Source organism: Sapajus apella, unplaced genomic scaffold, assembly GCF_009761245.1.
Source record: "Sapajus apella isolate SASKATOON/1434 unplaced genomic scaffold, GSC_monkey_1.0 scaffold25, whole genome shotgun sequence".
Taxonomy (NCBI): Eukaryota; Metazoa; Chordata; class Mammalia; order Primates; family Cebidae; genus Sapajus; species Sapajus apella.
In genome coordinates, this window is record NW_022436965.1 from 23,696,457 (window position 1) to 23,711,166 (window position 14,710).

The 14,710-nt window shown below is 41.7% G+C and overlaps 1 protein-coding gene across 1 annotated transcript in view; it reads left to right on the forward strand.

Moving 5' to 3' along the window:
* Nucleotides 1-767: 767 nt before the first annotated feature.
* Nucleotides 768-14,710, forward strand: part of LMX1A (LIM homeobox transcription factor 1 alpha) — a 45,528-nt gene continuing 31,585 nt past the window's right edge. Inside the window, exons 1-2 of the mRNA XM_032291122.1 lie at nucleotides 768-863; nucleotides 2,251-2,548. Of these exons, the coding sequence (XP_032147013.1) occupies nucleotides 768-863; nucleotides 2,251-2,548 (394 nt within the window). The remainder of the gene's footprint in view (nucleotides 864-2,250; nucleotides 2,549-14,710) is intronic.

The window sequence follows — 14,710 nt, forward strand, 5'->3', positions numbered from 1 at the left end:
TTCCAGGATGGGGAGATGGCATAGACAGGCCCAGAGGTAGGAAATGAGCAATGTGGTATACTGGAGTCTTGGTTTTATCAATACCTGCCAGCTCTGACCACCAGGACCCTGGGAGCCATGCCCCATGCTTTCCTATCTCCCAGCTGTGGGTTCTGCCCCTTCTTTCTGACTTACCTCTGCTGTATGAGTCCTGACCCTGATCATTTCTTGGCTGCCCATTCATCTGACTACCTCTGTTTCCATTCTACTCTTCAAACAGCTGAGAGTTCCTTTTCAGAATGTGGATATTACCATGTTAAAAAACCATTCAAGCCTGGCACAGTGGCTCATGCCTGTAATCCTAGCACTTTGGGAGGCCGAGGTGGGCAGATCAGTTGAGGTCAGCAGTTCAAGACAAGCTTGGCCAACATGGTGAAACTCTGTCTCTACTAACAATACAAAAATTAGCCAGGCATGGTGGTGTGCGCCTGCAACCCAAGCTACTCTGGGATCCCAGCTTCTCCTGCCTCTGGAGGCTGAGGCAGGAGAATTGCTTGAACCCAAGAGGCAGAGATTGGAGTGAGCTGAGATCACGCCACTGCACTCCAGCTTGGGTGACAAAGCGAGGTTCTGTTTCAAAAAAAAAAAAAAATTCAGAACTTGGATATTATCATGTTAAAAAAAACATTCAATCCTGGCACAGTGGCTCATGCCTATAATCCTAGCACTTGGGAGGCTGAGGTGGGCCAATTAGTTGAGGTTAGGAGTTCAAGACCAGCTTGGCCAACATGGTGAAACCCCGTCAGAAGGGGCCAGAACCCACAGCTGGGAGAAAGGAAAGTCTGGGGCATGGCTTCCAGGATCCTGGTGGTCAGAGCTGGCAGGTAATAATGATGCCAATTACTTGCCTGTCCAGCCCCTTAGTGTGTGATTGGGTCATGACTTAACCTCAACTGCCACCTTTCTGGAGGTACCTGCCTCCAACTTGGTGGAGTGCAGCTTACAACCTGAGCATCCATGCCTGTTTATGGCTCCAGGCCTTCACACAGGCTGTTTCCTCCCCTTGGAATGTCGCTCCTCCCACCCCTTTGTGCCTGCCAGCCTTCCTTCCTTCCGGTCTTTTGTTCGATTGAGATTTATTAAATACATAATAAATGCACCCCCCACGCACTCCCTGCAGGTCAGTTGTTTCTCCCTCTACTCCCACAGCCCTCCACTTTAGTTAGTTGGATATGTCTGTCTATTCCATTAGCCTGAACTCAATTCTGAGAGGGATTTTCCTTTATTCATCTTCACACCACTAGCACTTACTACTTTTGGCTTGGTGTATATAATAGATACTCCAACTGTTTTGTTGAAAATAAGTGAAAGAAGAGTTAAGTTTTGAGAGATAGGTTGAATCTATTGAATATCAGGCTGAGAAGATGGGATGCAGTTTCTCAGAAACTAGATGACACATCTAAGATCTTACACACCTCAAGAGCTTGTTAAGCATTCACATTCTGGGGCACATCCTTTTACACACTGATAAGAGTGGGCCTGGACATTTCTGTTACTGTTATTGTTGATTTCAATAATTTAAATAATATGCTCCCCCAGGAATTCTGAACAGCCTGCCTGGGGCCAGTCTGTAGACCAGCCTTTGAAAGCATTGTGTCATGAGCCACAGCAAATACATTCTGGGCACTAACTCAGATACTCTTCTTTTTTTAATTTTTTATTTTTTAAGTTGTGGGGTACATGTGCAGGATGTGTAGGTTTATTGCATAGGTACATGTGTGCCATGATGATTTGCTGCACAATCAGCCCATCACCTAGGTATTAAGTCTAGGTATGCATTAGTTATTTTCCCTAATGCTCTCCCTCCCCACACCCCAGCCCCTGTCAGGACCCAGAGTGTGTTGTTCCCTTCCCTGTGTCCATGTGTTCTCATTGTTCAGCTCCCACTTATAAGTGAGAACATGAGGTGTTTGGTTTTCTGTTCCTGCATTAGTTTGCTGAGGATAATGGTTTCTAGCTCCATCCACGTCCCTGAAAAGGACATGATCTTGTTCCTTTTTATGGCTGCATGGTATTCCATGGTGTATATGTACCAGATTTTCTTTATCCAGTCAGACACCCTTCTTAGGCCTTTGAGTGACTCAACTGAATGCTTCGATCTCCTTAGGGAATAGATAACCTGAATTTAAAGTACATTCCCATTTAACGTACATTCCATTTCGAATACATTCGTATTCAACTTCTTAAAGTTCCTTTTGCTGTTGACTTCAGGGGAGACCCAGGACCAAGCCAGATTTCACTCATGGTGCATGTACTTCCTTTCTCCCTGCTGCCAGGCTGTTTGCTGTCAAATGTGGGGGCTGCTTTGAGGCCATCGCACCCAATGAGTTTGTTATGCGGGCCCAGAAGAGCGTATACCACCTGAGCTGCTTCTGCTGCTGTGTCTGCGAGCGACAGCTTCAGAAGGGTGACGAGTTTGTCCTGAAGGAGGGGCAGCTGCTCTGCAAAGGGGACTACGAGAAGGAGCGGGAGCTGCTCAGCCTGGTGAGCCCAGCAGCCTCAGACTCAGGTGAGTGCCAGGTGGTGGGCAGGGCTGCGGCGGGGTGGGTAGCATGGAGTGGGGTGGCTGTTTGCATTGTTTCCTCCCTAGAGGGCCAGCCTCCAGGGCAGCCTAGCTCCATGGCAAGGCAGTTCTGTGTATTCCAGGAACTTTCTTTGTAAGCTTGGAGTAATCTCTTATCAGTCAGTGATTACCATGACGATTGTGCATAACAAATTACCTTCAAATTCCATGGCATGCAACCATAAACACTTCACACATACATACACAAGTGTCTGGATTAACTGAAGTTAAGTGGACTTTGCTTCAGGCTTCCAGTTAGCTGGAGTTTGCTGATCTCAGCTGAGCTTAGTTCTAGGCTGTAGACAAGGTTTAGGTATGCTCTGTGCCATTCATTCCAGGATCCAGGTTTGAGGAGCAGCAGCTGCAGGGCATGATCCTCTGACAGTGGTAAAAATGCAACAAGGCATACCCAACTATAGAGCACATTTCAAGCTTCTGCACGTAACACGTCTGCTAATATTCCATTGGCCAAAGCAAATGGCAATATCAAATTCAAAGTCAAGAAGAGGAGAAATACACTCCCTGCACCACAAAACATGCCCAGGTATAGATACATATGCTATTAAAGAGAATGATGGATTGGAACCGATCATTCAGTCTCCCACAGTCTCCGAACTACCCTAAGCTTTTGCTTCCTCGTTTGTCAAGTGGGAAAGGTGGACTCTATCTCAGGCTTGGCAGGTCACGTAAAGAAAGGAACTAGATTGTGCTTTCTCCTCATCCCCTACTCGACCCTCCGTCTTATTGCCTTGAGGGTGGGCAAAAGAAAGGAGACAGGAGAGGTTCAGAGATTTTTACAGAGCAGGTTTCACAAGGCTAGAGAAACTACATTAAATTATCACTGACTACATTAAACATGGAATGCCTTTCTGGAGTGTTGGTCCCCACTGCTCAGCATTCATCTTACCCATAGGAATCTGTGAGATCCAGTTAGGTAACATCTATGTGACTTTACCATTTCTTGCCATTACCAATTCCAGTCCATTTCCAAGCCCCCTCTAACCTCACTCTGTCCATTTCTTCCACCTCTTTGGGAGTTTCTGATCACTCCCACCCTTCCCTCCAGCCTTACAAGGCCCCAGCACCTGTCAGTGTGTCTCACCCACTCTCAAATCTTAAAAGTCTATTCCTTCTCTGCCTCTTTCCCTCTCCCTTTTGTCCTGCTAGCTTATCCTTTAAACTTCCCTCTAAAGGCAACTTCATGGGGAAGATCTCTTAATCCCTCATGCTGGGTGAGCTTACCCTTAACTTCTCCTCCTGGGATATTTATGCTACGTCATTGTAGTTACATGTTCGGTTGTTTCTTATTCTTTTCAGAATGCTAAACTCTGTGAAGGACAGTGTGTGTCTTATTTACCACTATATGCCAGACCTAGCACAGGCCTGTGACACTGAGAGTACTTGACAAACTCTTTGTTAAGAGTGAATAAACACGTGAGAAAAAAGCAGCATGTCATGGTGCTTAACTGCAAAAGCTTTGGAGACAGACAGGTGGGGTGCCTTAGCCAGGTTGTATGACTATATTTCTGTGACTCTGGGCAAATTTTGGAACCTTTCTAAGCCTCAGTCTCCACCGCTATAAAATGGTGATGGTCATGCCTCCTAATAGGTTTATTGATGGAGAATGAGAGAGAGTGCATATAAAAAGCCTGGTGTTCAACAAATGCTGGCGCGTCACATCCGCCAGCCAGTGTTTGCGTCTTCGTAGCAGCCATGTTCTGCCCCCTTTATGTCCAGGTTGGTTCTTGCCTGACCTTGCTTGCAGCCTTGGGAAAGCTGGCGTCAGGAAAGCCCCAACTCCTACTGGTCTTACTGGCCTGACACTTTCCTGGATCGATTTCAATTTGAGGGAAATTTCTCCTTGTCAGGAACACTGGCACTGACATATTGAGTATCTTTCGGGGGTAGTGGGCCCAGTCTAAAGGGTATACCATTTGGTATAAAAAGGTCAACTTACCCTGTCATTTTCCTCCAGGCTTCTTGCTGTGCCAGCCTTCTTAGGCTTCCTCCTCAGAATACTGTAGAATTTTGAATTTCCCAAGGGCTTAGCTGTTATGGTGGTCAGAATACCACCATGACCATAGAAAGATGTATATGCCCAGAGGGATATACCATTCTTTGTCACATGAAAATAAATGCTGTGGTCTAGCCTTTCTTGATAAACATTCATTTGGGGGCTTTACCACTAAGTTATCCAGTTGGCACGGTGTGAAAGGTTTACAGATTTTACTTCACTACAAAATCAGTAAGAGGCATTAGTGGGTTGGCTCCACGCCCTTGCCCCTCACAAGAAAAAAAAGGCAATAGAAAAAGCTGCATCTAAGCAACATTACAGATTAATAGAATTATAATGCTCAGTGCTAGGGAACTGCAACAGGTTCACTTTTCTGATCACATTTTCAGCAATATGTTCAGTGATGGGAATTTCTCTTTGAGGCTGATATTGACATACTGGAGTTTTCCAGTTTATTTATTCATGTATTCATTCAGTAGACATATCTTGAGTGCTTGTATCATGCTAGGCACAGAGCCACAACATGAATGACAAGAATGATGTGGGGATGGGGAGGTCTCCAAACCATATCAAATGAAGAAATCGTGTGTTTAGGATAGAGAAGTCAAGACCGAATGAGGAGACATAGTTGTTGCCTTCAAATGGTTAGATCAGACCTATATTTTTTTCCAGTTTCAGAGAACAGAATTAGAATTTATTCATTTAATTATTCAACAAAATTATTGAGTGTTTACACTACAGATAGAAGGTACAGGGACATAAGTTTTTATTTAACACAGGAAATGCTAGAATGTCATTACAATTATTAGATCTAACGAAGAGTAAAACTACTCAAGAGACAGCACTCCCCATTCATTGAGAGTAATATAGATGAGGTGAGAGGGAAGGATCGTTCTAGAAGACCTCTGTTATCCCTTTCAGCTCTAAAAATCTATAATTATTTTTGTAGTTTTAAATGAAGTGACATTAAAGTCCCAACCAGAATCAAATATCTCATCTGGACTACTCATATTGCCAATTATATGAATACTGCCTGTCTCATATCATACATTTTTGTGTGTGTCAAAGCTTGCCTCTTTACTGAGAGGACAAACTTCTAGAGAGCAGGGTTGTAGCTTTTAGTTCCTTTGTTCCCTTAATGAAGCTTAGCATGATGCCAAGAGAAGAGTAAGTGATTAACACGTACCTAATGAGTTAAATCTTCATGGAATGAAGTCTACATCATTGTTAACAGAAAGCAAACAACTGTAGCATCTGCCCCAGTACAAATACAGTTCCTCCTCTGGTTTCTGTCTTGAGCACCTTACATATATATTGTAGATGTTTGGTAAGTATTTGTTGAGTGAATGATTGACTGTTCTAGTATCTTAAACAGTTTTATCAATGACTTAGATGAAGACACAGAAAGCAGGTTTACTTGGTTTGCAGATGACACAAACCTGGCACCTGGCAGGGAAGGCTGGTGTGGCAGCTGATAATCTCAATGTTCAAAAAGATTTTGGCAAGCTAGCAGAACAGCACAATCTAACCATCGTCTTCCAAAATTCAGTTATAATAGCATGAAATGGTGCCTGTTTTGAGGGAATTCTACGTCGGGTTGTTGTTGATGATAAAGCCAATAGGAGCCAAGAAGACATATGCTACGTTAATAGAACTACAGTGTCCCTAATGTGTAATTATAGTTCCAGTAGTTTTCTTTTTGTAGTGGTCAGAGCACATTTAGAATATGTGGGCTAATTTAAATGATGCATTTTAGGAGGTCATTGACTAACTAGAGAGTATCTTGAGGAGAGTGATCAGCTTGTTAAATCATAAATAATTAAAGAGACCCAGTATATTGAATAAAAATAAGGCCAAGGAACATATGAGAGTCACACCCGAGGTTGCAGACAAATGTACTGGGGAAGAAATGACAGGTTTTGGTTCAACATAGGGTAAAACTGTGTCTGACAAAGGGTCAGACTGGATTGCCTTCATGGGAAATCAGCTGCTTATCCCTTAACATTTTAATTACAGTTGGTGGAAGACTGCATCAGCGACCTCTAGAGTGGCTTACGTCTGGGATTCTAGAGGGAGGAAGGAGAGAAGGGGACAGGGGTTGAAAAACTAACTCTTGGGTACTGTGCTTATTACTTGGGTGATCATATCACTTGTACCCCAAACTCAGCATCATGCAATACACCCATGTAAAAAACCTGCACATGTATGCCCTGCATCTAAAATAGAAGTTGAAGTTATTGTTTTAAAAAGGATCTATGGTTCTGTGATGCTGACTGATCTTACACAAAGCATGTGACACGTTCATATCTACATGGGACACCAAATTCAGGATACCTGCAACTGCTGTGTGCTCTTTTCTGTTGTGGCCCAGTCTTTCTGTCCTGGTCCCTGCTTTTCCAGTGGCCTTGAAACAGACTCCCACTGGGCAACCTGGATGCCCACGGTCTCCCAGAGAGACCCTACAACATTCACAAACTTCTAGAGAAGTCTCTAGAAGTGCTCTTCTTCTTCACCAGAGAATCACAGGCTCTTGAAATTGGTAGGCACTTGAGAGTTTATCCAGTCCAAGCTCCAATCAGATGCTCATCTTGCCTCTACTTATTTCCTACCATGGGGAGCTAAAGAGATAGACAGTGGAAATAAATACCAAACTGCTTTTTCTCATCTCTACTCTCCACTCCACAAAACACTTCTGACACCAGCTGTGTAGGGGTTTTCCCTGCATACCAAGCAATTCTCCAGGGTATACAACCTGGGTGTCTTCTAATTCAATTTAATTCTGACACTGTCTACCTAGAGGTAACATCAGATCCCACAGGTTAAGGGCTTGATCCCACAAGACTGCCAGCCCCCACCCCACTTAAGAGGCCAATCAGTCACAGTAGTAGGTTGTCAGCTGTATTTCTAACTCACTGGGTATAAATTGGGGATCCTAGGGTCATCTATATTTCTAACTCACTGGGTATAAATCATAGGATCCCTAATTCATACCCAGTGAGTTAGAAATATAGCTAAGTTTCTATATTTCTAATCCAGTGAGTTAGAAATAAAGTTAAGTTTCACTTAATTTTCTAGACAAGCTTACACTTTACTTACATTTACTCATTTACCACAAAGGATATTTTAAAGGCTACAGATGAACAGACAGGTGAAGAAATTCATAGGGCAAGGTATGGGGGAAGGGATGCAGAGCTTCCATGCTCTCTCCAGATGCACCACCCTCCAGGAACTTCCACATGTTCAGCTATCCAGAAGTTCCCTAACCTTGTTCTTCTGAGTTTTTGTGGAGGCTTTATTACTTAGGCAATGATTGATTACATCATTACCCATTGGTAGTCAGCTTAAACTTCGGCCCCTCTCTCCTCCCCAGAGGTGAAGGATTAGGGGTTAGGGGTTGGGGCTGAAAGTCCCAGCCCTCTAATCATGCCTTGGTCTTTCCAGTGATCAGCCTCCATCTTGAAAGTACCTAGGGGCTCCCAGCCACCGACATCTCATCAGCCTACAAAAGATACTCTTCTCACTATGCAGTGTTCAAGGATTTTAGTAGCCTTTTGCCAAGAAACTGGATGAAGACCAAATACATATTTCACAACATCACAGGAGCCCTTGACTTCAATTCTGAGGGTAAAATGGTCAGAATTGTTACACTGAATTCCAACATCGGTCTCCGTATGTAAACTCAAACCATGGTCTTGGCTGTGCTTTCGGGAAATTCACAAAGTAAGTGTTTCCTCTGCATGGGGCAGCCCTTCAAGTTCAAGACCGAAATGCTCCCTAAGAGCTAAGCTGTTTTCTAAGTCTTATCCTTTCCTTTCTAGTTCTTCCTCATTCTTCCAACTAGCCCTCATTAGAGACTTTGTTTTCTACCTATGAAAATACTGCGATCTTTTTCAAAGGTACAACCAAGCAGGCGATACAGTTTTCCATATGTGGTTTGAACCAGCGCAGTGTTGTTATTGCCTGTAGTAGATATTATGTTCTGTTGATGTAGCCCATGATTTCATTAGCTTTTTCGACCTGCGGGTGGAGGCAGGGGCTTGGGCCCTGGCTGTGGATAAGCCTGGCTTCTGGCTGGTCCATGTGGTGTTTCTTATCTACCCCTCTTATCTTTATATTTTCTTTTAAAATCAGAAATCACCTGAGAGTGTCCTGTGAAGCAGTTTTTAAAAACTTTTAAAAATAAGACGTCTTTTAAATTTTGAAGTGATATTTTAGATCTGCAAGAGTTGCAAAACAGGACAGAAGTTCCCATATACCCTTCATTCAGCTTCCTGTAATGCTAACATTTTACGTAACCATGGCACACTTATCAAAGTTGAGAAATTAACATTGCTATAACACTCTTAACTGTAGACATTATTCTATTTCATGAAATTTTTTTTCATTAATGTCTTTATCCATTCCAGGATCAAATCCAGTATATCATGCTGCAGGTAGTTTTATGTTAAATTGCCTTCCTTTTTTCTTCATTTTGGAATCACTGAAGAATGTTGAGTCAGAATTTCATTTTTGCTCCTGTCTCAAACAGTATCTTTATTTCTTTTTAGTGTCTTTTACCATGGGATCAAAATGGTTTTTTTTTGGCTTGTTTATTTATCATTTAAAATTTTTCTTCCTGAAGACCAGTTTGCATTTTAGATTATGCCTGGGATTTATTCCTTGGCTAAGGCAGGGCTCTTTTAGGTGCTCTGCTTTTGTAGAGGGATTTTCCCAGGGGAAGCCTGGTTGTGAAGTCTCTGTCATGAGGGCCCCTTTCTGCAAAGAATGTTTTATGCTTTGGATTAATGCAGCAGTTGCGTGGCCTCTGTTTATTGGGCAGTCTGTGCTGCACTGTGAGGCTTATGCTGCTTCTCTCCTTGTGTTCTGCATTCATCTGGCCCTAGCATAGTGCCTGGCATGCAATAGACACTCAGTAAATGTTTGTTTATTGTGTGAAAAAATTCACTTTGTCCGGTTCATATTGGCCTCTGATGTCCTTGGCAAAGAAGCATCATCTTCCAGTGTAACTTTTCTTCTCACCGAAGCCAGAGAGAAGATTCCTCACATCTGCTTGAGTCTGTGAATCCTTCTTCCTCCCAGTTTTCTGTGGGACACAGGATGTTTCTGCTTTGGAAGATCCAAATGTCTCACTTACCACTCTCATTGTGTAATATGTCTCTTTCTCCTCTTCTGGGTCTTGCTCCCTACTGCTGGTATTTAGACATTTGTCTTAATTTCCTTCTACAACCTTGGAACTGTTTTTTTTTTTTTTTCCAATTCATTACAAAAGTATTTCATCCACCTTGTCTTGGAAATCTTCTTCTTTTTCAATAAACTAGACTAGAGAAGCAGCAGTTATCTCACAAATTCTGGAAAATGCCTGACTCTTCCCTGGGATTATCCTTGTCAGTTCATGGTCCTGAATTTTACAATGAAAGATAGAAAAGGTCAGCAGGAGTTAGGAAGAAGTCTCATTCTCCATATTGTCGTGCATGGGATCTAAAGCTAGACAGGTCTTTGATATTTTTCCCTACACCCATAAGCAGTGTGACTTTGGGCTAGCCACTTTTCCTCTCCAGAACTCTATTTCCTAATTGGTAAATAGGGAGTTACAATACAACCTTTGTGGGTTGCTCTAGAACAAAAGGAGGTAATGAAAATCAAAAGCTTCAAACTTGATCAATGCCCAGTAAATGGCAGTTACCATTATTATCTCCTAGTATGGGAGCTAGCGTACTTATGGATGGCTCATGGATCATAAGCTTTTTTCACCAAAGATCCATCATTTCTCAAGTATCTCCTCTTCTGTCTTTGCTCTTTGGTTTTAGGCACTTATGGATAGCATACCTGGGGCATCTCAGGGTGGTACAGATAGGGTCTGTCATTTTGGGTGTCTAGGGTGCATAAAGTAAAGATGGGCTGATTCATACCCTGTGTGTCCCAGAGGCACTCCCTGGCTTCTGAACATCCTAGCTAGTGTTGCATCCTGGAAAGTCAATACAGAAGACTAGGGGAGAAACAGTCTCGAAGTTGCTTCTGAGATTTAATAGGAATTTCAAGCAAGAATGGGAAGGATTTATCAAACGTAGCTACCTTTTTTTTTAATAAACCAGAAAACTGATAAATACAGTGGTCATTATTTGGGCTCTTTTAAATGCCCAAGTGCCTCCTTATTCCTAAACATTACATTTCCGGGCATATAGTTATCCTGGGGGTGGAGCTCTCTGTGCCTTTTGGTCTGAGGGTGATGGTATGTCTCTCATCTTTGAATGAGTTGCTTTTGGAACGGATTAGACTTTTCTCTTACAACTGGAGTCTTTGAGTCCAGAAAGGACATTGAACCTGACAGTTAACGAATGCAGCGTACAGCTGAGCCAGAGTTACTCTGTTCCTAAGTAGGCCCACTAGCATTACTCTGTTACACACCATAATCTATTTATGTCCTTCCAGGCGGCCACCTGACCAACATTTAATTCAACAAATATTTCTTGCAGACACCCACACCGTGTCAGACTCTGTGTTAAATGCTATGTTTTAGTTGCAGTAAAAGAAAGGCAGAGGAATAGTGAATGCTGAGGAGCACATTTGAGAAAAACACCTCAAAGCCAACATCGTAATGTCAGGGGAACAGGGACCAGCTTTGTGATATAAAGGAACTGGCAGATGGAAAAAGGGACATAGCCTGGAGAGCAATCTAGCCATTCTTTCCTTTAAGAAGCAGAAGCGTGAGTCACTTTAAAAATAATAATAAAAAACTTGACTAGGTATTTAAAAGTACTCTGCTAAGCATATTTGTGAAGAAAAATATTTAAATAATATTTTATATTTTCCTCCAGACCCATGTTTTCAAAAGACTCTATGGGGCACTTTTCAGAAAATCTTAACTACAGCTAAGTAAAAAATATGTTTTTTATCATGAGCTAGTATACACATTTATTCATGTATATATAAGCTTCAACACTTAGACTGACTTGCTGCTTGCCCTATGTGCTGGTATTTTCTATTCCATTTATTTTTAAATTCTATTTTTAGCCTACTGTAGTAATTTCATAACCTACTCATGGGTCATAACCAGAAGTTTGAAAAATACTGCTTCAAAGCCCAATTACCTGCAAACCTATCCCCAGGTTTTGGAATTGATATAAATTCCTTAATTGTCAGCCAATAAGTATGTCTTAATGATATTTACTGTGCCAGGTGCTGTGAATAAGACAAAAGGCACAAATGATACCATCTCTGGCCCCAAAGACTTGGTGCAGTATCCTGAGTACAGTAAACATGTAATAACTGCTATCTATTTTTATTCTTGTTAGTCTTATTAAGGAGACATCAAGAGTACACATATTTATATTATGATTAGTACAAAGATCTTCATGGACATTTTCTGATTTATTAATCTGGCATCTCTGGATGATAGGCAAGAAGCACTGAGAACTGCCCGAGCCATCCAGGTTGTTTTCAAAATCAACAGATTTGTCTCTTACACAGTATCACTGCCATAAAATTCCCTACCAGAATTGTTTGTTGCTCTTAGTCTGAGGCTCAGCATTTTTTCTTTCCTGTGGCGAACTTTTGTCTTCTAGTGTATTTATTTTGTCTTCATAAAGTAGATGGAGAAATAAAGACACAGGATACTCGAGTCAGGGATAAGCCAGAATAAGAACTTAATTCTACCAATTACCAAGTCAGGACACTTGATACTGACACAGAAGGGTTCAGTTCTTGCTATAATTATGAGTTGGGTAAAGTTTATCTTTGGTGCTTAAAAAGTTACAGGCAATATACAGGTTCAGACAATGCATTGTCCTTTTTCCATTGACTATACTTTATTTTTGAAAATGTGTTCACACAATAATTTTGAATAAAATGAATAATAAAAACCATAATTTAATATTAGTGCAGTTGCTTCATAGCATATTTAATCAGTAATAGTGTGCCATCTGTGTGCATTCATTTCTCCTGCTTCACCTCTGTAAAAAATAAAAGTGGCCAAATGGGCAGTTGTTCATTGCGATTTTTGCATGATGATGATGATAATGGTGTCAACAATTATTGAACTCTTAGTCTGCACAAAGCATTACCTTAAATTACACATTTTACATGAATTAACTAATTTTACATGACTTACTCTGCACACCAAGTTGATGAGGAAGGCAATGCTATTATTCTCATTCTACAGATAAGGAAGATGAACAAGGAAAAGTTAGCAATTTGCTTACGGTCCCACAGCTAACAATGGAAAGAACCAGAATTCACTTCTAGTCTAATGCCAGCACCCTGCATCATTAAACACTATGCTGTGTTGCCTGCTTGCTTAAAATGTGCGTGTATATGAAAACGAACCTTATGTTTTTTTCTCATGTTTCACTGACAGCAGTTTCTGGCTGGCTATGGCAGTGTTCCAGGTACTCAGTAGGACTTAGTACCTGAGAGACCCCAAATGAAGGACCTTTTCACATATAATTAAAGCAATGAAAACAAGGTGGTTTGAACAGAGTTTACACTCCCTTTCAAAATCAGCCACAAGTTCACCTTGATTTTTAACTTCCAGTTCCTCCTTAATCATTAATCACTAACGCTATACTTCTCATGGGTACCTCTTCTAAGGCAATAGGAGGCTTTGAAGGATCTAAAGACAATGTGCTATGTAAATGAAGAAGTGATTATTTTTTTTTTTTTTGAGACAGAGTCTCGCTCTGTCTCCCAGGCTGGAGTGCAATAGCATGATCTCGGCTCACTGCAACTTCTGCGTCCTGGGTTCAAGTGATTCTCCTGCTTCAGTCTCCCGAGTAGCTGGAATTATAGGCGCCCACCACCATACCCAGCTAATTTTTGTATTTTTAGTAGAGACAGGGTTTTACCATGTTAGTCAGGCTGGTCTCAAACTCTTGACCTCAGGTGATTCACCTGCCCTTGCCTCCCAAAGTGCTGGGATTACAGATGTGAGTCGCCATGCCCGGCTGTGAATGAGGAATTACTTTAAAAGTTCATGTAAGGTACTGTTACTGGATTTTTGTCTTGTTTTATGTTTATAATTTTTTGACAAACTTCTGGTTCTTCTGCTTCTGTGGGTTATTTGATAGTAACAGGAAAAATCAGTTGACTTTTTGTCCAGATGAGAGGTATCAGCTGTGCAGCCCCCATCAATCAAATGAATAAAAGCACAACAGTGAAGTACATTGATACATATCAAAACTTCTAACATGCTTCTTCTGCAAGCTGACTTGTAATGTCCTACCATCTTTTACAGTTATACTCTTAGGAGAAATCAAGTCAATTTTGTTTTTCCAGTGGCAATGATGATAATGTGCCTCTATCCACCTTTACATTGGGTCCTCTTTGGGTATAATGATGGTGCAGTATGACTAGTGAATTTTAGGAATGCAGTCTCTGGACATGCAGAGTCAACCCATGACTTCAGTCTTTCATTATCTGAGCTAAATGACCAGGGACTCACTTTCTATTGTGAAATAAGGATTGGGGAGGAGGTGCAGGGAAGGCAGTTTTTCTTGCACTGACGTTCCAGCTAAGCCTACCAACTAGATTTCCAACCAAGAGGTTTCAAGATGGATCTGAAGATGCTTTAGACAGTACTGAGCAGATGGAAGAATCACCTTTAATATTTCCCAGTGCCCTGGTTTCTGTGACCAAGGAAAACCCTCAAAGTCCAGTTCACTAAGGATTGGTAGCAAACTAGGTACTCTGGTATTTGGTGCTGTAAAATTATATTGAAAACTGGGTAGTTTTAGAACAATCTGGATTCTTAGTGGTCCAAGTCCAGGTTTGCATGGAGGCATGGTTGGGCTTTGTTTGTTTGCTTGTTTTTGTGATTCTGATCAGGAATTTGCATATTGTGTGTGCATGGGTGTGTTAGGTGGGATCAGTAAACCCAGATGGTGTTCAAGATAGAGTGTCCAAGCATTCCATCTTAGGAATCAGTGAGGGTGGGAAAGCAGTGACTGAACCAACTCAGCATCTGTTCCATCCATAGGAATTTGCTGAGCATTTACATGGGGCAAGGATTATTAGGCTTGGGGTGTGGAACACGTAGAAGTATATGAAGTTTGACTAGAGAGCAAATATTTTTGAGTACAGAGTATGTAGCAGTCCTGTTG